At 44.4% G+C, this 24,845-nt stretch overlaps 1 protein-coding gene across 2 annotated transcripts in view; it reads right to left on the bottom strand.

Moving 5' to 3' along the window:
• Positions 1-1,312: 1,312 nt before the first annotated feature.
• Positions 1,313-24,845, bottom strand: part of LOC147883718 (Regulator of chromosome condensation (RCC1) family protein) — a 43,316-nt gene continuing 19,783 nt past the window's right edge. Inside the window, exon 11 of one of the 2 annotated variants that reach the window (XM_087398060.1) lies at positions 1,313-2,002. In XM_087398060.1, coding sequence (XP_087254186.1) covers positions 1,883-2,002 — 120 coding nt within the window. In that variant the 3' untranslated portion in view covers positions 1,313-1,882. The remainder of the gene's footprint in view (positions 2,003-24,845) is intronic. The other variant, XM_087398061.1, reaches the window with a different exon arrangement.

Genomic DNA, 24,845 nt, shown 5'->3' with positions numbered 1-24,845 from the left:
GCTATGCCATGACACCTCTCGTGTCACTAACTCTTTGGGTTATTTGGGACAAGGTCCTGTAGTGCATTTGTTTTTCCACCTCTTCTCGTTGTTCATGGCAAAAGTATAAGAACAAGGGAGATAGGGATACATATATGATGTGAGTGGGTAGCCATGAGGGGAGGAACATGGCATGGATGGATGTATTCAAGTGGGGAAGTACATAGATTGATCTAGCCCTCCCTTTGTACGCATAATGCTTAACTTTTAACTACACATGTTACATCATCTAATTGGGTCTAAGAGGGAGAGGATAACAAAGTAACAGATTTCTCCAAAGTGGGAATATGCCTGCCCAAGAACCCCAGTTGTTTGCAACTCATTAGCATTTTTTGTTCTCACCCTTAAACGCTCTTTGCCTGTCAGCATGTACATGCACATGCCGCTTTCTTTTAGATTTTGACCCTGTGATTTTGGCTAAGTCCTTCACAAACACGCTCCTTCTAAGGCTGCAAAGCTAGCATTGCAAAAATACGTCCCTGTGAAGGATTCCCAGATTTCCAGAGCAATAAATATGAGCCCTGACAAAGATTTTGCAGGCTGGTTCAACCAATTGCACCTATGTATAAATCAAAGTCTTCAGCCAATCAGCTTGTTTGGGCTAGCAAACCCTCAAAGGAAGCTGCTGTGCTAGCTTTGCTGAGTTTGAAAACTGGACACTGCAGCAGGTCAAACAGCATGGGGCCTTGAAAAGCGCTGCTGGTGATGAATGCATGGCTTAAAGTCATGTGATGACAACGGCCCAGGACAGCTACGTTGAATTTTCAGCGAGAGTACATGAATGCTTGTCAGCCCTGCATCGTGATTTAGTGTGAGAGAATTTGAAAGATAAGACTTAGTTGCACCCCGAAAAGCAAGAAGGGGCAGCTTCCTTTTAAAAAACAAATTGAATCCCTTATTTGACAGTAGGATAAGACATGAATAATCACACAAAGGAGCATCCAAGTATAACATGGGAGTAAACTCCGATGACATTCTCGGGTGTGAGTCCTTGGATTTTCAATGTGATACTTCAAGGGTGTCATTGGACAAAGACCTATTGTCCGTGTTGACAAGAGTCCCATGTACCTCTTCTAAATGGAACATGACGAAATCTTATGACAAATCGTGTGCGATAAGCGACTGGCAATACCCAATTCTTTCCCCGTGGCACAACCCGCCTTGTTCCGTTGTTCAAGCTATGCAAACGAAACGATTCTGTCTAAATTTCAGTTGAAACACCAGTTCACAAACTTCAAAAAATCTTTCAGAAGTCTACTGCATACATCTCGAAACAAATTACGTCTTTTCCATAACCATGAACCTTTTTTCACCTATACCACGCTACCTCTCAAGTTTTGCACTCATTATTTTGGTGGAAATCATGCTGTACACTTTTATGGGCATATGTCAACCCACACAGCTTTTAATAGAACTGTTTCAGTATTGTAGGAACGATCAACTCTGACTATTAAGACTCTTTTGTTCAGATATTGGAAGCAGATGCTAGGAATGCCATGTCTCTTTAGGTGGCATAAATTAAAACGCTTGTTACAATAAACTCTACAACAAAGCCCTTTTCATATTTTAACCTCTGCTTTGGATCAAGCCCTTTGCGGTTGTTTCAATTTGGAAGTGGTCATGAGGGAAGAACCACAATGCTGCACTATAATCAGGAATATCTGGATTAGAGTGTCTTGATCTTGGCAGAATATGCCACAAAAAATAACTATCTTGCTTAATATATTTGGTGACTCGCTTCTCCCCAGAGAAATTTTTAGCCATGTTTGAAGGAGATTCAAAATTGCAATGGAGAAGGTCATTGACATAGCAAGGTTGAAAAAGGTGCTCTTGTATACAATGTCTACTCAGATTTTACCAAGGCAAGCGTATGCCACCAGCCACATGTGACATCTTGCACAAAATGATCTTCAGTAGGGACTTCGGCAGGAACACTTCTGTCCACGGCATCACCTAAACCAAGCTGCAAGGAATGACATTCATATTAGTAATTCTGCTCATCCCTCTAAATATCCCCCAACCGTTAACTGTGAATATCCCTCTAGTTCCCTCCAAACCCCTCTCTTTTACCTTCACTTATCTCTACATGCTTAATAATTACAGTCCGCTAAAGAGGTGCAGATGTTATTATTTACACCCTCTGCCCTCATCTCTCATTGAAAAATCTCCCACGCACTCACACATACTTTCACTGAGTTCGAAGTCAGTTGTCTATTTAGAAAGGCTATTGCTTTCTAAAAGTAACTACCTTTCCAACACGCCTGGTTGGTCTTATCATGACACTGAACCATATTCTGGTTTCCTATTATAGCCATCACCTAGATTTGCCTCTAGGGAGAGGCTTAAGCTTGGTTTCTTACAGGGAGAATAACTTCTTTGTCTTTAAGAATGCTCCTAAATTACCTGCAGTATTTAAGATGAGTTTAGATTCTGTTTGCTATTTGGCATACCCTAGAGCCATCATAAACTGTCTTTTAATCTCATTAAGTATGAGACATTTCAAAGGTAAAACGTTTTTCTCTTTGGACAGTATGAGGGCATACTGCTACAATTATTCCTCTTCTTTACTAAAAGGACTATGGAGAAGCAATGTGTGGAACCTATTGAGAGGTAAAAGCTCCTATTGAGCGGTAGTACAAAGGACTGGTTAGATCGGGGCATGTGTAAATCTCAAGAAAGTCAATGCACCACTAAGAGGGATCACTACTCATTACCCATCACAAAGCACATACTTCAATTCAGGGCCTTATCTTGCATATAGATTGATGCAGATGTCCACTCTTGTAAGCATGATCCACTAACTCATACAAGCACGAACAATCATCAAATCAATTACGCAAAAAAGGAAACACCACGAAGAGTCATCATTGCCCTGCAAACCAAGCCACCCACTCACCCTTTCTAGACTATTTGCTTTGTGCAAACTAATTGAGAAGATGCAACAATGCTTGAGTAAACGGGCTGCCCACTCCTTACGTGAGCTTACATGTACATGCTGCCTCGTGGCGCCTGGAAGATGAGACTGGACATGCAAATAGCAGACTCCCTAACATATCGCTCTAGCTTCATGACTGTCCCCTACATTCATGTTAAGTGTATATCCTATCCTGGATGGTACCTCCTTGCCAAATGAACTTCCTATCCTCACCCTCCTGACCTGTTGTGCTATTCCTTTCCTGCGTGCAATCCTAGCTGCTCCAACCCACAAACTCCATTTTGGCCAGTGGTGATCCCTTCTCCGACTTGCTGCTTCCTGCTTCCTGCTTAGACCTTTCCAGGTCCCTTCATTTCCTCTCAAAATAGCAAGTCTTTTAAAGGCCTCTTGTGCAAAAGCGAGTCTGCCCAACCCAGCCTGCCAACCCACCTTGTTCACATCTGCCCAAGACAGCTATTCTTTGCTGACGAGGCTGTCCAGTATATTGATAGGTGGCTGGTTGATGGCACACACTGCCTGCAAAAAACCCTTCCCTTTGTTTACAGCATAATATCATTCTACTTCATCCTAATCCTCTATGTGTGTGTGTGTGTGTGTACATATATGTACACACACTCTTTTTTTTTTTTTGGGTGAGCATGGAGGCAGTCATAGACGGATTGCCATAAAGATTCCTGGAAGAAGCGATATTTGGCCAGGGTAGGATCACCAAAGACGCTATGGTTGCGGTCTTTCCATAGAGTCCATAGTACCCAATAGCGAACTCAATGAAAGAAAGACCATACCCCTGCCTGACAAGATGAGTACCAAACAACCCCATAACTTGCCAAAACAGGCACTAGGGAAAGAGCTTGAAGCTGCTGTTAAAGCAGAAAGAGGAAATCCTGAGATTCCGGGCAAATGAGGCATAGTCTCATGCAATGATAGACATCGGCGACAAGTGACAGGGGCAATGTGCCGTTGTGCCAAAATCTGCCCAAACGGGAGAACAAGTAGAACATGCCAAAATAAAATTTGTTGCCGAAGTGGAAGTTTGCATGCCCAAATTTGCCGCAACCGTTTGTGCCACCATTAAGAAGATCATGCCATGGACCAGATGCAATTGGCATGAAGAGAAACCCAAGGAAAGAGGCAACGCCAACCTTATATAGCAATGTGAACTGTGATGTCTGCAAAGAACAATGAATGACAAGAAGGATCATCCAAAAAAAGGGCCCATTCTTTGAGACGGTCTAGAGACTCAAGACGAGGCACTCGCCGAGCATATGTGACAATACATGCCAAAGAGGCTGATAATGCTTTCCCAAACAAGAATGTTTGATTGCTACAGGAAAAGATATCACCAGACCAACATCATCAAGAACATCCCTGACAAGACAAATGCCTTTGGATCAAATAAAATAGGAGCGTGAACACTTTAAACCAATGAAGACTCTCCACATGCAAAGAATTTCCAGCAACAGTATCTCGGCCATGCCATTTTAAGGTGGGAGAGTATTTTCTTCCAATAAAAAAGAAAGCTAGAGACAAACATGCATCCCTTTACCTTGCCATCAATGTGACCCAAGAGAAAATCCCATTGGATAGGCTGCCGGGGGCCAAAGGCTGCAATAGACAAATGCAAAAGTATATGTTGCATCATAAATACCCAAGGCTCAGGCAACAATACCTAATGAGAGATGGATAGTCCCGGATGAGAGACCCAAGGCAATACACACAGCATCTACTCTTCATAATATAAAGAAGAATGCTCCGCTTATGTTGCTTGTCTGTCATGATGACTTAAAAAAAAAACCACGGCTGCATAATGCACTTTTTGAACAAAGCATCCCCCCAAAGTGCATGTCAACCAGTTTCCCACATCTGCAACAACAGGCATTCTACCTAGAAAAAAGATAATGACTGCATTTTTTGCATATTCCCTTACTGGGTCAACAATGTCATCCACCTCAACCGTGATGCCTACAGTAGGAGCGGGCTCCTTCCAATCTTTTTTGGTGTCTTCAAAGAGGCTGTAGAAAACCCCGATATGAACAAAAGAGTAGCAAACCCCGAGACAAAGAGGCTGTAGAAGACGGTGGGAAAGAGAGTAACAGGGAGCAGAAGAGAGCACACAAATCTGACATAGAAATTGCAGAAAACAGACCCTGGGCAGCCCCAACTAACCCACACACACAAAACCCACGCACCCAGACACAGCAAGCTGCAGCAGGAGCAGGGAAAGCGGAAAGAGGGCAGAAAATCTGTGAGAGAGAGGTTGCAGAGCAAGAATTTGGGGCAGGCAGAGAGTCGCAAATGCAGGAGGCACTTGGACATGCTGTGTAGAGCTAATTGGGAGCACTAGAGATCGCAGATAGCAGATGGCAGCGCCCTAGCCTTGTGCAGAGGGATTCACTGACTAAGGAGGCTCTTCGCAAGACATTTGCAGGTCACAATAACGTAGAAGCTCCCAAGCAGGCCGCCAATGCTGAGGCAGGTAGTCACAAACTGCAGTTACGCCACGGAGGTGGCACAGCTAGAAGGCAAAGCAATAGAGATTCGCCATAGCGTGCGTGCACTGTGTGTTTGTGTGTGTGTGTGTGATTCCACCGCTATGAATGCACATTTTTGCTGAATGAGAAATTACTTTTTATCCAAATTAAAATTGATTTCACCCCCCCCCCCCAAAAAAAGTGTGTGTGTACACCTCTCTCTCTCTATATATATATGTGTGTGTGTGTGTGTGTGCGTGTTTGTGTGTACAGCCAAGAGACCACAACAGACCACGCATACAGACCATCGCAAGTGCTCTATCATGGGTTTTATGCTGCCACCAAAGCCCCGTACATCACCGGAGCCTCTCGTGGACTTAAATCCTTTGCCAACATACAAAGGACCACTACAATGAAACCACACTACTGCTTTTGTCCTCTCCATGGGCTTAGACACTTTATACTAGTATTTTTAGTATTTTTATGTTTATGTTGTACTATCTTCAGTGCAGATGCTTGCTTAGAGGCTCCACCCATTCAGCTGATTATATCTAGTTTTTCCAGTTTGAGAGAGAGAGAGAGAGTTTATTAAAGTCTTCGGAAGCCCGATGTGTCTATGAGACTGTGAAAATCCTGGTACAAACGAGGGTGAAGCTACTAAACGAGCATCCACACCAATGCAAAATGCAAAAAATGCAAAATGGTAGTACTAAGTACTAAGTATAACATAGTCATGTCGGTGGTCGACTACATATCAATCTCATCATCATCATCATCAGGACATCAAGGTGGATGAGGCAATGGAGGCATGAAATCGGCGATAAAGTGTTGTCGGCCACTCACGGGTGCGACCCTATGACGTCTCCTGGTCATAGCTTTGTGCCTAACAAGGGCTACAGTAACCCCTGTCGGCCGGGCTCTGACACTAAATTGGGAGGGGATATCCCCAAGTGTAATCTGTGCGTCACCCCTCTGTCTGAGCTGTCGAGTCACTAGCTCTGGGTCACGATCATGTCGAGGCCTCGTCTCGTGGGGGGTCCAAGTGATATGTCGGCCACTCATGGGTGCGGCCCTATGACGTCTCCTGGTCATGGCTTTGCGCCTAACAAGGGCTATAGTAATCCTTGTCGGCCGGGCTTCGATACTAAACCGGGAGGGGATATCCCCAATTGTAATCTGTGCGTCAACCCTCTGTCTGAGCTGTTGAGTCACTGGCTCTAGGTCACGATCATGTTGAGGCCTCGTCTTGTGGGTTCCAAGTGATTTGGCTGAAAGAACTCCGTGATAGAGCTCTGAGAGGGATCTGCCAAGGAAGAAGTCTACTCCTATCTCCGTGATCAAAGTATCCTCTCATGGTGCTTGACTACCTCATGAATGAAGCCTGCCAAGCATCTCTGATCTGGATAAGAGAGGAATCGGGACAAAACCCCATAGCTATCTCTGAAGAGGCAGTAGAAACGCCCTCGGATCTCATAGTAAACAAGACACCTGAAGATGAAGTGCTCCTCCATCTCAACCTCCTGCATGTTACATAATGTGCATATGCGCCTCTCCTTGGGTAGGCGCTCTGCTTTTCCACTCTCAATACGAAGTCTATGTGAAGAGATCTGGAACTGCCCAATAGAGATCCTCAGTGAGTGGGGTAAGTGGATTTGCGTGTATTAATGTCCGTGGGAGGCCTCGCGGGCCTATGGGACAAGGTACAAAATACACCAAAAAGGAAAAACTCATACAAGCCTCAGTGGGTTGGAGCAAAGGGCGCGCTAGGGCCCTTGCTGAGTGCTAAACTAATCTATAGAGATCAATAGCTCGAGCAAAAATCAGATATAAACTAGAGACTAGCTGAAGTAGGCTGAGAGCTGGGACTCGCAAGCCGAAGCCCGGCACCGTGGTGGCTCCTCTATGAGCAGCAAAAATGTCTCAGATCTGCTGCGTCTGCCTCTAGATGTCTCTGCGGTCCTTCCGCTCAAGATGACATAAGGACTATGTCATCAGCATATAGCAATATCTGTATCATGAGGATACTGTATCATGAGGTTAGCCAGTAGTGATCCCTCGGCTCCTAGTCGGTCTATGAAGGATGTGATCTCATCGATATAAAGGAGGCCAGTGAGAGTAGATAGCCCTGCTTCACCCCGATCGTACTCTCGACCTAGTCTGACAAACCATCTGGGGCACGGACTCTGCCTATGATTGACTCATATAGGCTCACCGCATCCAAAATAAGCGTCTCTGGAATCTGCATCTCTTGTAGTCTCCTGATCATGCGGGATCTTCGGATAGTGTCAAAGGCTTTCTAAAAGTCTACAAAGCACGTGTAGACTTTTTGGTGTCTAGACCTTGCCTCCTCAATGATAGCTCTTAGAGTAAAAATGTGATCTAAAGTAGACTATTGCCTTTGGAATCCTACTTGTCCTAGCCCTCGAGCCTCTGTATGATTGTTGAGCTCCCTCTCTAGCCCCAATCCATACATCTTGGCCAGAGTATGGCTACTCATGAGGGTACAGTAGTTCCCAATCTCCATAGGGTCCCCGGCTTGTGTATCGGTACAGTGCTCCAAGCAGATGGTAAGCCGTGACAAATAGCTTGGTTGAACATCTGTGCTAGGACCGGGGCTAAAACCTCCCACCCATGTACAAAGTGCTTAGTCTGTAGGCCCTCATGATCCCGTTCTTTTTGATTGTGTAGTCGAAGGAGTGCAGCTCATACATTTTGTGTGGTAAACGAGTGACAAGTGGTGGGCCTGGACATAGAGGACATGTCCAGTGGTCTCTGCACCTGGGTATCATTGAGAGAACATGCATACGTGTGCCACGCATCCGGGTCATTGATGAGGATAGGTGGCTTCCCCTCCGACACAAATCCCCACCCACTGGTCGAATCTCCTCCTCGAAAAGATCTGACAATCTCATCGATCCTGTATGTGAGAAAGGCCCGCCTCTTGAGGTGTGTCAATTGTCGAAAGATCCTCCGTGGCTCAGATGACCTAAGGCCTGCTCCCGTGTGAGGTGGGCTCACCTCTCTGCACTCGTTTACACACCAAGGGTTTTGAGGCATCCCATCTTGGACTCGCGTGGGTCGGGTTGTGGAAAAGGATTTGGTGGCAGCGTCATTTACCACCGAGTCAAGGGTGTCCAAGGCACGGACGAGGTCTATATCATCACCGAGTAGGGCCGAAAGCGCCCTGGCTAAGTGACTCGCATACACTGGGTTGAGGGCATGGTCAAATTGGATCTGGACACGTGCAGGCGCAAGGGGGGCTCTCCCTGTGGTTGGCATAGTAGCAGAGATATGGAAGGCCAAGTATGATTGATCGGCGCTAGGGCGGGGGTACAACAAAGTCGTGTATCCGCGAGACAAAGGCTAGTGGGCGTACTAGGAGGCCTCACGGGCCTATGAGACAAGGCGCACACAAAAAGGATAAACACCAACATCAGTTATAGATTGAAAGTCTTTTGGAAGTGCAGATACCACTCCCAAAGTTACTATAACTTAGATACAATACACTATGAAAGATAATCGGCTTGCATTACATCAGTTTAAGATTGAAAGTCCTTGGGTTTGGTTTTGAAGTCTTTGATGAGTGCTTTTCCATCTCTATAGACAACCCATTTTCCTTCCTTGTGAGTGTCCTTCACTTTGTTCAATTCTATGGCTTTTATCTTGAGCTGCGTCGGGGTGAGCTCCTCCGAGATCCATATCTTGGTAACTCTCCGCTTATTGGCTTGCATGAGAATCTTACTTCTTGCTTTCCTATCATTGAGAACCACTATGGCTTGTGTCCCAACTTGGGCAACACAGGCTATGTCCTCTAATTCCCACTCAATTTGAGGGGTTGCTGCTATTTTTTTATAGATTTGTGCTGCCAGGCTCCCTTCATGCCAATCTTCAGGTGGTGCGTAGACACGGGGCATGAGAAGCCCTCTTTCCTGCTCTTGTACTTCTCCATATACCTTGCTTTTGTTGATTTTATTGTCCATTCTTGCTGAAATTTCCTAATTTATCGATTTGACCCGAGTGGTAATCAAATCTTGACCTTGGTCACAAGATGTGGTGCAGGGGCTTGAATTATCCCCTCATTGCCCTTGCTTTCATTTCTGAAACTGCCTTTTCCAGAGACGTAATGTGGAGCTTTGCATCTCTGAGTTCACCTTGTAGGAAATAAATCTGCTCATGTGGATCAAGTTTACTCTAGAATCTATGGTATGTCAAGGCATAGGGAGATGGCATTGAGGCTATGGAGGCGTAGGAGGGTTGTTTACGGGCTAGGGTGTGGCTAAAAGGTTAGTTTTGGCGAAATCCATCTGGTGTGTGTGCTAAGGGATCCCCGTTGCTAAGGCTACCCCCCAGGCTAAGCTAAGGGTTCATCCCAACCTAGGGTGGGTTTTGCCTCTGCTAGTAGACGACTTGAGAAGTCGTAGAGATGGCGGCAGTTAGGGTTCGACGGTGGTGGTGGCGATCTCCTCCTTGACCTGCTTGACGATGACCTGCAAAAGTTGCTAGGTGACGAGCTTCTCGATAATGAGGGCTTAGTGAAGGGACTAGCTGCTAGTCGACGGTGACAAATGACTAGGCCTGAGGGCTGAATGATGATCGACGGGCTTGGGTGCTGAGCGACGAGCCTGGGGCTTGGACGACAAGCGACAGGTTTGAGGCTTGAGAGCTGGAGCGACGCACAGCAAGCTATGGAGCTGAGCGACACGCTATGGGGAGAGAGAGAGAGAGAGAGAGAGAGAGAGAGAGAGAGAGAGAGAGAAGTAGAAGTAGAGTCTATTAATGTCCTCGGGGGGCCAAAAATGACCCATGGGACCCGTCTCAATACAATGTAAAATAGAGTCTCCTCAAGGAGAGGGGTCAGGAGTCTATGAGTTCCTGACGCCAGGTCAAAAGACGAGTGATAAAAGATCCCAATGCTACCAGAGAGGCAATAGAGAGAACTGATGTCAGCTGAGAGGAGTCCTCCAGTATCTGCTGGTAGTCCTCCCTGATATGTGCATATCGAGGGCACTATAGAGCCACATGTGCCCCCGTCTCAACTGTCTACATGTCACAAAGGGTACAGACTCTAGCATGTCTGGGCTGATGCATCCAAGCTCCCTTCTCAATTGCAAATGTATGAGATCTCGTATGAAACCTGGCTATGTTTATGCGATATAGAAGGGGAATAGGTGTGCTAATATAAGGCTGAGCATGAGTCTCTATGGACATGTATGTAGACCAACATGTGGGATTTATGTTGTCTTGGTAATATTCCAGCTTTACCCTCTTTTCACTTGTCAGCCACTGAGTTTGCAAAGTGCTCAGTAAAGACAGTTGGAACTCTTGCATGGTGACCTTTTCAGGCGGCATGGTCAAATATGCTTCCACTTTCCATTTGCTGAACCATTTTCTTATGTCGGTTGCCCATCCTGTACAGATGATCTTATTTTTGTGGTTCTTTTGAAGCGTTGTGCTGGCATTCCATGCTTTATGAGGCAACCTATCAGGTTGCATTTGTTGCACCTCTATTAGGTATTGCATAACTCTGATCAGTGCATGAAATTCAATCGGCCTCCTTCCCGTTTCCAACAGAAGTACTGAGTATGGAGTAGTGGGTTTGACACCAAGGTGTTGCCGTAAGAAAGCCTTTTGCATTTTCTCAATATCATTCCATGTAGAGGCTGAAATACTGCCTCCCCATACTTCCACTCCATATAATACTGTCTGTACTACATATGCATCAAACAATACATTTTGAATTTTCCAGTTCCTGGTGCATCAAACAATACATTTTGAATTTTCCAGTTCCTGGTGTCAGTGTGCCCGCAATCATTCTCAAACTGGTAGTACTTCCCCTAGCCAGTGTCCATCCTTCTATGTATACATTGCTACCATCTGTGATCTGCCGGGATATGAACCCCTAAATATTTGAAGGTGTTGACATACTCCATAATCTGTCCATCAAAGGTGATCTCAGGGGGATGTCCTAGCTGATTGGTACATACTGCCATCATCTTTGTTTTTCCGACATTCACTTGCAGCCCACTTTCCCTACAAAAAGTCTTGAGCACTTGTAAAAGTTTGTGCATAGAGTCCGGATCGTATGCAAAAAGAAATACATCATCTGCATATAGCAACAATAGCACTGTCCATAGTCCCAATTGCAGTCCTTGCAACCCTTCCTCTGTTGCAAATTCATTGACGAGTTCCTCATGTTGATCAATGCATATTCCAAACAAGGTAGGTGATAGAGGGCAGCCTTGCTCCACTCCCATATTACTCTCAAACACATCTGACATACCATGTGCTTGTTTGAGTAGGCATAATACCTTTTCATAGATATGAGAGATGCCTACTCTCAAGGCCAATGGGATTCCTATTGCGTGCATTCTCTTCCATAGTCCTCCTCTTGAAACTGTGTCAAATGCTTTCTTGAAATCCACAAAGCAACAAAATAAAGTGCATCCTCTCAATCTGCACTCATCCATGTGGACTCTCAAGGTAATAAGGTGGTCAGCTGTCCTATGCTCCTTGTGAAAGCCTGCTTGTCCGGTGGCCCTTTTTTGGGCCTCTTCTGCCCATGAGCTGATTTTCATTTCAAGCACTGTACTGAAGAGCTTGGCCAATGTAGAGCTGACCATTATAGTTCTGTAATTTGTGACTGAATTTTTTTCTCCACCCTTGTGTAAAGGCTGGACCCAATTTTCTTGCCATTCCTGAGAAAAACCATGGTGTAGAGCATGTGTTAGGATGTGTGAGAACCATGTTCTTGCTCGGTCTCCTGTCCATTTCACAAATGCAGCCTGTATCTTCATGTGATCTGAGGCTTTGCCATAAGCCAACTTCTTTAGTCCAGCTTCAATGTCTTCAAAGGTAAAAGGACTAGTACATGTGACCGACAGATCCTCCTTCCCCATTTCAGTGGCATGTGCATGATTGTACAACTTGGTAACATAATCAAGCATGGTTGCATTTGATATATCCCCTGTTACCTGTTTCCGTCAGCCTTTCCCTTGTTTCCAGCCCTTTCTTGGATTTTTTATGAAAGTAATCAAATCATATTTCTCTCTTTCTAGAATATATTTTCTTTTCTTTTTCCTTGTGAGGGCATTGTATGTCTTCTCCAATTGTTTATGCCTGTCTGCATCCAGTATGTATTTCAGCTCTTTGCGCAGTTGTTTACATTCCTCGTCATACCATTTCTTGTGTGGTAACCCTTTGACCTGTTTCTTTTTTCTTGTAGATGCTGCTCCAAGTGTTTGTGTGGCTGAGGCAAGTATTGCTTCCTGCAGGTCTGTCCATCTAGGGTTGGTCATTGTTCTCAGCTTTGCATCCAAAGTGTGCATAATCTTGGTGTTTGTCTGGGTCTACTTTGAAACCTCCTGCATGTGCTGAAAATTTCTGCTCCCTATGTTCAATGTGTATGTCAAGATCCAACCATATTGGGAGATGGTCCGATTCCGGATATTGCATCCCTATGTTGAAGCTTTTGATAACAAGTATAGTGTCACATGTACCAAGGCATAATCTAGCACACTCTGTCCTCCACTAGCTGAGATACACGTCATCTTGTGGGTGTTGGGGAATAATTGCATTCCATTCAAGACTGGCATGTGCAGCCCATTAATAATGCATCCGAGTGCTCTGCCTTGTGTGTTGATGGTGTCATCCTCAGATGTTCTCTGCCACATGGTGTCCACTTCTATGGCTGATTCTTTATCCATTTCATCATGTGTGATGGGCTGAAACTGTAGGTGACCAATTCTTGCATTAAGGTCTCCCATCACTATGACTTGACCCTTTTCTCTGAGTTCAGCCACATCAAGACATAGTGCTTCAAACGCATCACTAGGGTCCACTCCGTGTCTGCTGTAAAAGGGTGACTCATGGTGAGGTATGTAGCAGCCTGCAAGAAAGACAGGGCATTTACCAAGCTCTATTTTCAGTCACATGTATCTTTTGTATTTGTCCACTTTATGGAGGCTGACTTTTTCTGCCATGTGTTCCTGTATCATGCATGCAACACCTCCTTGTCCTCTTTTCCCCACTTGCCTTTGGTATATTGAGTGCACCACATAACCAGGTATCTTTGGGATCTTGCATGTTTCACTTTCCCAAGTCTCTCCTAAAAGGATGATGTCTGCATCGTGAATGAAGGCATTTATGCTTACCCCTTTATGCCAAGGAAAACCTCTGCAATTCCAAAACATGACTTGTAGGCATTTGCGTTTCCCATGGGTCGCGAATCCCTATTTTGCATTTTGATCCCCATCTTGTGTTTGGGGCAACTTTCCTTGTCTCATTAGTCTTTCCATGTATTGTTTTCTTTGCACTTCCTGTTGTTTGGGGGTACGGTCTTCACTGACATAGAAAGGTGTGCCTTTGAGATACACTTTACTGCTATCCAAGATAATCTCCCTTTTCTGTGGATTTGCTACAGTGCACACAATAGCCCTTTTATTGGGCTTGTCTTCTTGTGCTTTCCCTACGCGGTGGGCTGCATATACAGTCACTTCAGGCATCGCAAAGTGTTCTGAAAAAACTTCAGTCACCTCTTTGGCTAGAGCCAGAGGGGTTTCCTTATCCATCTCTGAGACCTCTTATCTCTTTCTCTCTGTTCATGGGCATCCTCTTGATTTGGGATTGAGAGAGAGAGAGATGATATGATAGGATTGTATTGGAGTCCGCTTGAGACCCTTCAGGATATATGGGACTGGAAACCTCTATTAACTAATTTGGTTCTTTCACATCCGAAACTTGAAAAGAATATCTTTACAAAACTTGGTATGCTGTGAGTATTTGCTTAGCTAACTGGTGTGCTAGCTCAAGGACTTTGATGCATTGTTCCAAAACTTCCATTAGGTAGCCCCCAACTGTTTGACTCGTTGTTCCAAGAGGTATTTTAGGTTGTCATTGTTGCCACTATTTTTTTCCCGGAAGTATGCATAGGCTCGACATTGTAGGAGCACGTCTTGTGGGAAAAATATTGCAGACTCTTGCATTTCTTGGGAGCATGGGTCTTGCCCACTTGCCCCTTTCCACCTCTAGGTCATGGGTGCTGCTCCTTGTTTTGCAGAATAAACACGTTTTGAACATTGATACATCCTCTCCGAGGTCTTTTTTAATTTCATATGTGTGCATTGGATTAACTTCCTATTTGTAGAACTGCATTTTTGCTCCCTGGGCTGTCAAATGGACAGTGTGGAGCTGGCATATGGCAGCACATTTGGCTGCGACATGGGCAGAGACAGATCTGAGTGCAACATTGACAATTGGAAGGCCGTGCATAAGAGACATATATAGGTAGGACTGGCTTGCCCAACAAGACCCAACTCGGGCCACATCTGGCCGCCTCTCTCTCTCTCTCTCTCTCTCTCTCTCTCTTGGACATAGGAGTCTCAAATTCACTGAGGATTGCCATTGGACAGATGCAGGTTTCATCCCATCAGTTGAGGATCAAGGCGGGGAGAGTTGCAGGTATACCTAGAGAGCAAAAGATCTGCATGCTATGTAAGCTAGGGGTGGTTGAGACAGAGAAGCATTTTCTTTGTGCTTGTCTAGCCTGCTATGAGATCCGGGGGCGCCACCACTATCTCTACCTGGAGGGGAGTGGCTTCAGTCCACTATCACGACTGATCCATTTCCAAAACTAGGTCTGCATTAGGCTCTATCTGATGGAGATGCGCCAGCACAGGGAGATACTATTGCGTCAGGTCAGAGAGTAGCAGGAGGCGGTCAGACCACAGGATATAGAGCCTGACCGGGCATAGTGACGCGCCACAGACTTTTATACATTTGAGTCATCTCCATGTCACATGCACCCCTGCACTTGGGTGCAAGGTGACACACTGGCTACATCGACAAGTGCATTATGGTTCCCAGATAGGAGATTTTGTCGTATGCTGTGATCCCTTGTCCAGGGACAGTCACGCAGAAGCTACGTAGGTCAGTCTCTCAGCCTTAGGTCAAGTCAATAGTCAGTTCTTGTTCATTAGTACCCACTGGAGAACAGTAGGTTAAGTGTTTCCATCTTATAGTTTAGGTCTTAGCCTAGGTTAGGAGTCCCTTTAGGGTCCCCAAAAGCTGGACAGGTAAGCAAGGAAGGCAGCCTGCAAAGGCTGCCCGAAAACTCCCCTGGCAAATGAGCCAGGGAGGGCTTTTTATAGGCTGGTTGTAGGCGAACCAGTCTGTAAAACAGACTGAGTCAGTCTGTTTACAGACTGGGTTGGCTCAGTCCAGCCCTATAAAAGGGCCCCTTGGCTGCCCTATTTTCTCATTCAATTTGCTCCTGCCTTCAGTCCTCCTACAGCTCCACTTCAACCTCCTGTGCAGCCCCTGAGATCCTTAGATCTGGCCCTGCTCTAGCCTCAGTCCCTTATCAGTTCAGCCTGATCTGAAGGTGACCACGCAGCACAACAGTCGGAGGTTTGGACCAGCAAACAGAGAGAGGTTTGGACACTGTTTCCTCAGCTTTCTCAGCTCTCTTTTACAGTTTACACAGCTCACTCTCAGCTCTATATTTCAGTGATCTCTCAGTTCTCTCGTAGGATCTATCACTTCTAGTTTTCACTCTCTCACTCACGCAGTAACCTTGCATTCCGGTAGACAGCACAAGCCTTTTCCTTGCCTTGCAGAAGCGTCCTACATCGTCAGTGTGGATAGCATCAAGGTCTCGCGAGGTATTGGTCGGCATTGCCTCTCAGGTCCTTGGGTCTGCTATACGTGTGCACAGTGAGCTCTTCAGAAGCGCGTTCTGTGCTCTCTCGAAGAGTGTTCTTTGTATTTCTCAGTTCTCCAAGTATAAAACAAATTCTCCCCTAATTGGGGGAGGGGGCCCTCAGTGGGTACAGGGACCCAATCGGTTGTCAACTCTACTCTCTCTCTCCCTCATCTCCTTTCTCTCATAGATTTCAACCGCGAAGACTTTGAAGAGGAGAAAGACTACCAACAAGATACGCTTCCGCCAAATGCTCAAGAAGTGATGGCGAACCTTCTAGAGCAAAATCGGGTCTTGCTGCAGCAACTTGAAGAACATTCATCCCAGCTGGAAGAAAGCAGAAGACAGTTGGACCAGACAAAACAACGTCTGAAGGAAAAAGAAGCAGAAAAGCCGCTAGAAGAAAGAGGAACCATAGATTTTGAAAAACTGCTCTTGTTGATGCGTGAGGAACGCAAAAATGAGGAGGCACTGCGACGCGCAGAGCTCGCCCAGGCAGAGAGGCAATAAAAGCTAGACCGAGAGGCATTGCTTCTCCAACACAAACAGATGTTAGGTGCTATGCAAGCAAGTTTGAGCGCAGCAGCCGTCTCCGCCACAGCTTCGCCATCAATAAAGGTAACACCACTCACTCGGTCCACTCCAAATTTTGTTAAGTATGATGGTAAGTGTGATCATTCTGCAATTTTACAGTTTATTCATCAGTTTGTAGCTCATTTTCCGTTAGCATGGATTCAAGATGAGCAAGATAAAGTCCACCTTGCAACCCCTCATCTTACAGGTGAGGGGGTGACTTGGTGGCAGCATTGGGCTAGTAAGCATATTGACCCAAACACGTTTTAGACAAATTTCGTTTGGGCAACGTTTGTGGCCGACCTCAAAGCCCGTTTTCTCCCACCCCAATATCTGCTTAACCTGGAGGATGAGTTCGCTCGTCTCTCCCAAAATGGTTTGCCTGTGTTGACATACAGTAACAAGGTCATCACATTGGCATAACAGTTGGGCATGACGGAGAGCACCAAGATGAAGCAATTAATTCGAGGTTTGGACACAAACATACGTATGGTATGCCGGATTACGAGCGGGCGCTGACTCTCGCACAGAATCAGGAGATGATGCTGAACGAGGGGAAGCCCAAGTAGGTCCAGAAAGATTCCAAAGCCCCGCAGTAGTCAAACAACACAATGGGTAAAGATAAGAAGAAGGACAACCATATATACCTTTGTAAGCCTAGAATAAGTCCACTCATACAAATTTTGAATTTTTGTTGTTCTGAAGATAAAAAATCTACAAAGAAAATAAAAGAGAAAATGAAAGAGAAGAAAAAAGAGGTAAACAAAAACTTTTATGAAAAACAAAAGGAAGACATACTTAGCAAGCAAAGTAACACTTATGTTGTCATCAGTGCCCAAGCATAAGCATAAGCAGCTATACTGGGTTTCTAAAGACCCGCGGAGTCTCTTGGGCAACCCAGTGCTTACTAAAATACATCAAATAAACAAAAGAGAATGAATACAAGAAATAAAGAAGAAACGAAGCAGGTGACTTAAGCAAAAATAAACAAGCAAGTCAAGAAACAAAAACTTCCCAAAAACTAGAAACTCTCTCTCTCTCTCTCACTCTCTCTCTCTCTCTCTCTCTCTCTTATTTAAAACATAAAAAGCTAAATGGCCCTTTACACTTATGTCTCGTTTCTGCAAAGAAGCAAAAATACATTTGTAACTTAGAAAGCACAAGTATACTCAAATAAACTCTCTTTTAAAACTAAAAGAAAAACGGGCTATTCAGCTCCCCACTTTTTGTTTTCAGCTTATGTTCAATTATTCTAAACAAACCTAAGGCCGAACCTAAGGCCGAAACACCATAGATAAAAGACTTCATATCTAAGAATGTGCGAACTTTTTTCATTATTTTCCTTGGATTATACCTCTTGTGTAATAGTAAAGTAATCAAATTACTACATTGAGTGAGTGATAAAAGACTCCTTAGTTGTACAAAGGCGGGAAAATCTATGGAATTGGGAAGAAATGACTCCATATTTTGCCAAATCAGAAATGTTTAAGTCAATGTGAGGCATTTTTATAATGTGTAAATCACTATATCTAGGTTGTTCACGTTTATCGTATATATCAACCTCTAATCCTATGGTAGATTGAGAAAGTCTAAGATCTAAGAAAACACAAGAATCCCCTCTTGAAGTGCACTTCAGTTCACAAGAGTCACGAGGATAGATTCCTTCTCCAAAAGCTCTAGCGTCTTTGTACATAAAGTCTTGAAGTTAGGAACATCTGGTACAAATAAATCATCTATAAAACGCCTAACTTGACTAAGCTTATGTAAAATGATAGGGCCGGTATTGATAGAAATAAGACGTTGCATAAACTCAAATTCATAAGTGAAAAGATAAAAGTTTGCTAAAAAGACGGCACAATTAGTGCCCGTGGGGATTCCTATAACTTGTTGAAACAAAGAATCACCTATTGTGATATAAAGATTATCTAAAAGAAAATTTATCCAAGAGCAAACATCTTCTACACTTACTACCTTTGTGTATCTTTTCTTTTTAGAACCTATGTCATGATCTTTATTTTTTAGCCACAAAAAGTCAAAGCATAAGGTTGTTTTCTCAACTTTTAGCACTTTGCATCTATCTTTGTCAAATCTCAGCTTGAAAACTTCAGCCACTAGCTTTTTAATTCTAAACTTCAGGTCTTCCAGCTCAATCTTTGTGTAAAGCGTCGTAAAATCATAGGTTTGAAGGAGAATAGGAGACTCTTTTTCCTGAATGCTTCGAGAGGAATTAAAAAATTTTACAAGAGGAATCACTCCTACAGAGTCATTTAAAATCCAGCTTGAGTTCGAGGGGACATCTGCCTCTTTTAATAAGTCCCTCCAAAGTTCATAGACACTAGGCAACATGGCTTTGAAGCAGTAGCTTAGCCATTTAGAGACAATCGTCAAAGTAGTCTCACAAGCAGCTGCAATAAATCTTGGCTTTTTGGAGTTTTGTGAAACTTCCAAGCAGCACAAAGAAAAGGTATGCTTGGATTGCAAACAAACCCAGAAGACTTGCAAAAACTCTGATGTTTTGAGATCAAATCCTTTTGAGAAACTAAGGTAGGGGCGTAAGTTTTGGCAGACGAGTTCACTTCTCTCAAAAGACATTCTAAGTAAAACTTTTTGCAAATAAAAACAAAGTTATAGGAACATTTGTCCACATAAGAAATGACAAAATTCCTATGGAATTTTTGTAGGCCATCTTCTGGTGGTTCTAGTGATGGCCTATAGGCCATGGTATGTGCCTTGTAGGCATAAGTGTAGGCACTAATAGTGTTAGTGCCTTTTAGGCCACATAGGACACTTAGTCCTATGTGACACCTAGGACACTTAGTCCTAGGTCTAGGTACAAGTACTTTGTACTTGTGTGTTATCATCTATCTAAAGTTTGACATGACTATTGATCTATTGACTCGTTATGTACCTGCACTCTCTCTTTCTTCGTTCCGTACCTTCAGTGGTATCAGAGCGCTACTGGACCTGTTTCCCTGCCTCCGGATCTGCATCACTCACAGATTTCAACAGCCTGCGCTCCATCCGTACAATCCGTACGATTGTACGGACTTCCGTACAAATCCCGAATCTTGCCGACCAGCTACGTCGCTAGCTGTTCTGCCCGTCGCACCTGCTTCGTACAACAGCACCTACAGCGATAGATCCGCCGTACAACGGTACCTGCACCGTACAACCGTACCTACACATGAACTTCTCAATACAAGGTACCTACGCCGTACAACTGTACCTGTGCAAAAATTTCTTTGTACCACTGTACCTACGTAGGAACTTCTCCGTACAAGGTACCGTACATGTTCCGTACAAGGTACATGTTTTCCGTACGATCTTCCGTACATGTATACCTACAAATCAGTCGTCAACAGCTTGTACCAGCTTTTCGTACACATGTACATGTAGAACAGCTGATCGTACAGCTTGTACTTGCTCTGGGTATTCCGTACAGTTTCACACGTGCGAATCTACCTACAGGTTCCGTTTTGGCATTGGTTGTGAACCAGGTTCTTGGTTCCTACTTGCTATAACCCTTTTTGGGTCTCACTGCAGTCATCTACAAACATTTGCAGTTTTGGGGCTTCTGCAGGACATTGGCGAATTTGGGGCTTTCAGTTCTTTCACCTCCTTTGGTTGCAATTTCTTGCAAAAATATTGGAGTTTTGGGATTTGGTCTGCAATTTCTTGTTTAGATTGCAGTACATTGGGTCAGATTGCAGGACATTAAGTTACATTTGCAAGGCATTGAGTTAGATTTGCATACATTGGGTCACATTTGCAAAAATTTCAGCAAAATTTGGGGCTTTTCTGCATTTGCCCTCTTTTTGGCCTACTTGCCCTCAATAAATTTGGGGCTTTTGCCAAATTTGCGGTTTTTGCAGTGAACATTGCTTGTCACAGTCACATTTGGGTCAGATCTGCATTTGCCCTTTGATTTGGGTCAAAAATTTGCAAATATTTGCTGTCATTTTTAGGACAGCCAGCTTTTTGCAGTGATAGCCTTGAGGCTTTTGGATTTTCAGGTCTTTTTCAGGGTATCACAGTTGCTATGGCTGGGAACAATCAAAATTTATTTGGAGTTCTTCGTGAAGATGATAAGTTGGATGGCACCAACTATCCGATGTGGTCTTATCTCATGAAACATATTCTTGTTGCAAAGCATTTGTGGAATATTGTTTCTGGGGCTGATCTGAGGCCAGCCAATGCTACAGTGGTTGTTTCTACTGCTGGTCCTTCTGCAGGGGGTACTCCTCCTGATGCCTCTTCCTCTAGCACTCCTGCCGCTGCTCTTCCAACTCAAGAACAGTCAAGATGGGATGCAAGAGATGCAAATGCACATTCATGCATTGCTTTATCATGCAAGAGAATCATTATTCCACACATCCGGTCTTGTAGGACAGCAAAGGATGCTTGGGATAAATTGGCTTCTCTCTATCAGATTCGCAATGAAGCTCGTGTTGCATATTTGAGAAGGCAATTACAGGAAGTGAATATGAATGAAGGTGAGTCAATGGATGCATAGTTGACAAAGGTCAAGGACCTCATGGAACAGCTTGCCAACATTGATGAGGTGGTGCCAAATTCACAACTTGTCAGTACCACATTGAATGGACTGCCAGATACATATCAAGGGTTTGCTACACCCTTCAATTAGTGGCCACGGGTAATCCAAACCACTATTCTTTTGACCAGCTAGTTACTTTGCTTTTGCAGGAAGAGCAAAGTAGAGCTAACAGACAAGCCATTATTCCTAATCATGCATTTGCTTCACAGCAGACAGGAAGAGGCAAGGCTTCCAAGCCTATGGGCAGGCCAAAATCTGCGCATAGCAGCTGCAATTCCTCTACGCATAGCAGCTGCAATTCCTCCCATGCATAGCATCTAAAAATACAGCAGATAAGGGAAAGAAGAAAAGATGCAACTATTGTCGCAAGCCTGGACATGACATTTCAGAATGCAGGAAGCGCATTGCTTCGGAGAAAAAGAAAGCAGGATTGACAGTTAATGCCTCACATGGTATTGAATCCCATGAGCCAGCAGATGCTTCACATGCACATGCTCTTCAGGATGATTGGGCATGGGCTGTCCATTGCTCATTTGATCCCTCCAAAGCTGATGCACTCTTTACCGCTAACGATGCTCAGTCCTGGTACTTTGATAGTGGTGCTTCCAAGCATGTCACATCTTGTAGACAGTTGTTTCATTCTCTAGCTGATGCACCTCAAGGGGGGACTGTTACATGTGCTAATAATGCTTCATATGCTGTAAAAGGAGTTGGAGATGTGCAGCTCACATCCATTTCCAGCCAGCCTGTCACTCTGACAAATGTTCTTTTTGTGCCTGGCATTGAAGTCAACTTGATTTCAATTTCAGCAATTGCTACTTCAGGTTTCAGAGTAATTTTTGATGGCTACAGATGCCTAGTATATGATCTTCGTGATGACAATGCCATAGTTCTCACTGGCACTTTGCAAAAAGGGCTTTATCACCTTGATCATCATCCAGCTGCACTTTCTATTGAAGCATTGGCTATTTCAGATTCACAACTTGCCAAAACTCATCTCTGGCACGAGAGAATGGGCCATCTAAATTATAGAGCTCTTGCAAAGCTACAGTCACAGCAGATGGCAAATGATGTACCTCAGACTCACACAGTTTCCAAACATGTGTGTGAGGGTTGTCTTTTGGGTAAGATGCATCGATTTTCTTTTCAAAAGAATTGTCCCAAACTCTCACAAAGGAAATTGCAGCTAGTACACAGTGACGTCTATGGCCCAATGAGGACAAATGCCATTGGAGGATACAAGTATTTCATGACTCTCACTGATGATTTCACAAGGTATTGCTGGGCATATCCTTTAAAGGCCAAATCTGAAGTTTTCTTATGCTTTCAGAGATGGCTGAATATGGTTGAGAATGAATCAGGAAACAAGCTTGTCACCCTCAACACAGATAGGGGGGGTGAGTATATGTCAAAGGAGTTTGATGCATTTCTATTCTCACGGGGCATTATTCACTCATGCACTACTCCTTACACTCCTCAGCAGAATCATGTTTCTGAAAGGAAAAACAGGTCCACAATGGAGATGGCCAGATGCATGCTTAAGGCCAAGTCTTTGCCCAATAAATTTTGGCTTGATGCAGTAATGTGTGCCAACTATGTGCTGAATAGATCACCTACACGGGCATTGAAGACTATTACACCTTATGAAGCATGGAAAGGCAGGAAGCCTTCACTTTCACACATGAATGTTTTTGGGTCTCTTGCATATGTTCATGTCCCATCTCAGCTGAGACATAAGCTTGATGACAAGGCAATAAAATGCATATTCATTGGTTACAGCCAGGAGAGCAGAGGGTATAGGTTATATCAACCAAATACTGGAAAGATTATTGTCAGTAGAGATGTGATCTTTGCTGAACATTCAGCTTCTCCTCTTGTGGACTGCAAGGCAAAGCCAGATGTTGACATGTTTGATGCCTTTGAATCCTGGTTACCTCTGCCATCATCAGAAGAGGATTTTGACCAGCAACATGAGCCTCCTGCAGGCCCTCCACTAAGCAATAATCAGCCACAACCTGTTACCTCATGCTGATTTGCAGGTTTCTCTTCCGGCACAAAATGATCCCACTACTCATGATGCAGTCATTGAAGAAAGAGCTGTCAATAGACAGCAAAGGCAAGTCCTCAGATGGCTTCTTGATACATTGAGGGACAGCAAACAAGATCAGCCTTTTGCTGCCCGGACAAGATCAGGGAATAGACAGCATGGCCACTTTCTTGAGTTTGCACTCCTTGCTACAGCTTGCAATGAAGAGCCTCTGTGCCATAAAGATGCTTTTGACAGCAAAGAGTGGATGGATGCAATGAGAGCTGAGTTACAATCTATTGCCAAAAATGACACATGGGAATTAGTAGATCTCCCTCCCGGCAAGCATGCCATTGGAACGCGGTGCGTCTACAAATTAAAAAGGAAATCTAATGGCAGCATAGATCGATACAAAGCCCGTCTTGTTGCAAAAGGGTATGCCCAACAACAAGGCATTGACTTTGAGGAGACATTTGCTCCAACATCCAGGATTACTACCATTAGATGTGTCATTGCCATTGCAGCCCATCATCATTGGCAAGTGCACCAACTTGACATCAAGACCGCTTTTCTTCATGGGGATCTACAGGAAGAAGTCTATGTCACACAACCTCCTGTCAATTCTGAAAATAAGGTATGGCGGCTTAGAAAAGCCCTTTATGGTTTGAAGCAGGCACCCAGGGCATGGTATGCCAAAATTCATGCATACTTACTATCCCTTGGTTTTCAGAATAGTCCCACAGAACCCACTCTTTATGTCCGTGGGAGTGGATCTGATTTTTTAGTGCTGATTTTATATGTGGATGATATGCCTATCACGGGCCCAGATACTCAGCAAATTGCAGCTTTCAAGGCTGATTTGCAGCAGATTTTTGACATGTCAGACATGGGACGGCTCCATTATTATTTGGGCATTCAATTTGCTCATGTTGAGGGGGGTATCATGATGTCTCAGTCCAAGTATATCGGACAGCTCCTTGATCATTTTCAGTTTGAGGATTGCAAGCCAATCTCTACTCCAGTGGACCCTGGCTTCAAATTCTCAGCTCATGATGGGAGCCCACCATGTGATATCACTCTTTATCAGCAGGCTGTTGGATGCCTTATTTATTTATGTCACACCAGACCTGACTTGCAGTATGCAGTATCTCAGCTCAGCAGATTCATGCACATGCCCAGTTCACAGCATTGGCAGGCAGTGAAGAGAGTCTTCAGATATCTCAGAGGCACTCAGGATTTAGCCCTCTTCTATGGTGATCAGGGTTCACTTGCCATGCATGCTTACACGGATAGTGACTGAGCAGGATGTTCCGACACCAGAGTGTCACATACTGGCAATTGTTTTTTGCTTGGCAATTCATGTATTTCTTGGCTCAGCAAGAAGCAACCGACAGTTGCCACGTCTAGCTGTGAGGCTGACTACAGGGCAGCTTTCACTGCTACAGTTGAGTGTGTTTGGCTTCGACAGTTACTTACAGATCTTGGTATTTGCCAAACATCCTCCACTATTGTCTACACTGACAGCCAGAGTGCTTTGGCCATTGCGCGTA

The sequence above is a fragment of the Dipteris shenzhenensis genome, chromosome 27 (assembly GCF_047967505.1).
Source record: "Dipteris shenzhenensis isolate YYH24624 ecotype China chromosome 27, Dip_SZ_1.0, whole genome shotgun sequence".
In the NCBI taxonomy this organism is placed as follows: Eukaryota; Viridiplantae; Streptophyta; class Polypodiopsida; order Gleicheniales; family Dipteridaceae; genus Dipteris; species Dipteris shenzhenensis.
The sequence above is the reverse complement of the archived record's forward strand: the minus strand, read 5'-3'. Positions and strand labels throughout refer to the sequence as shown.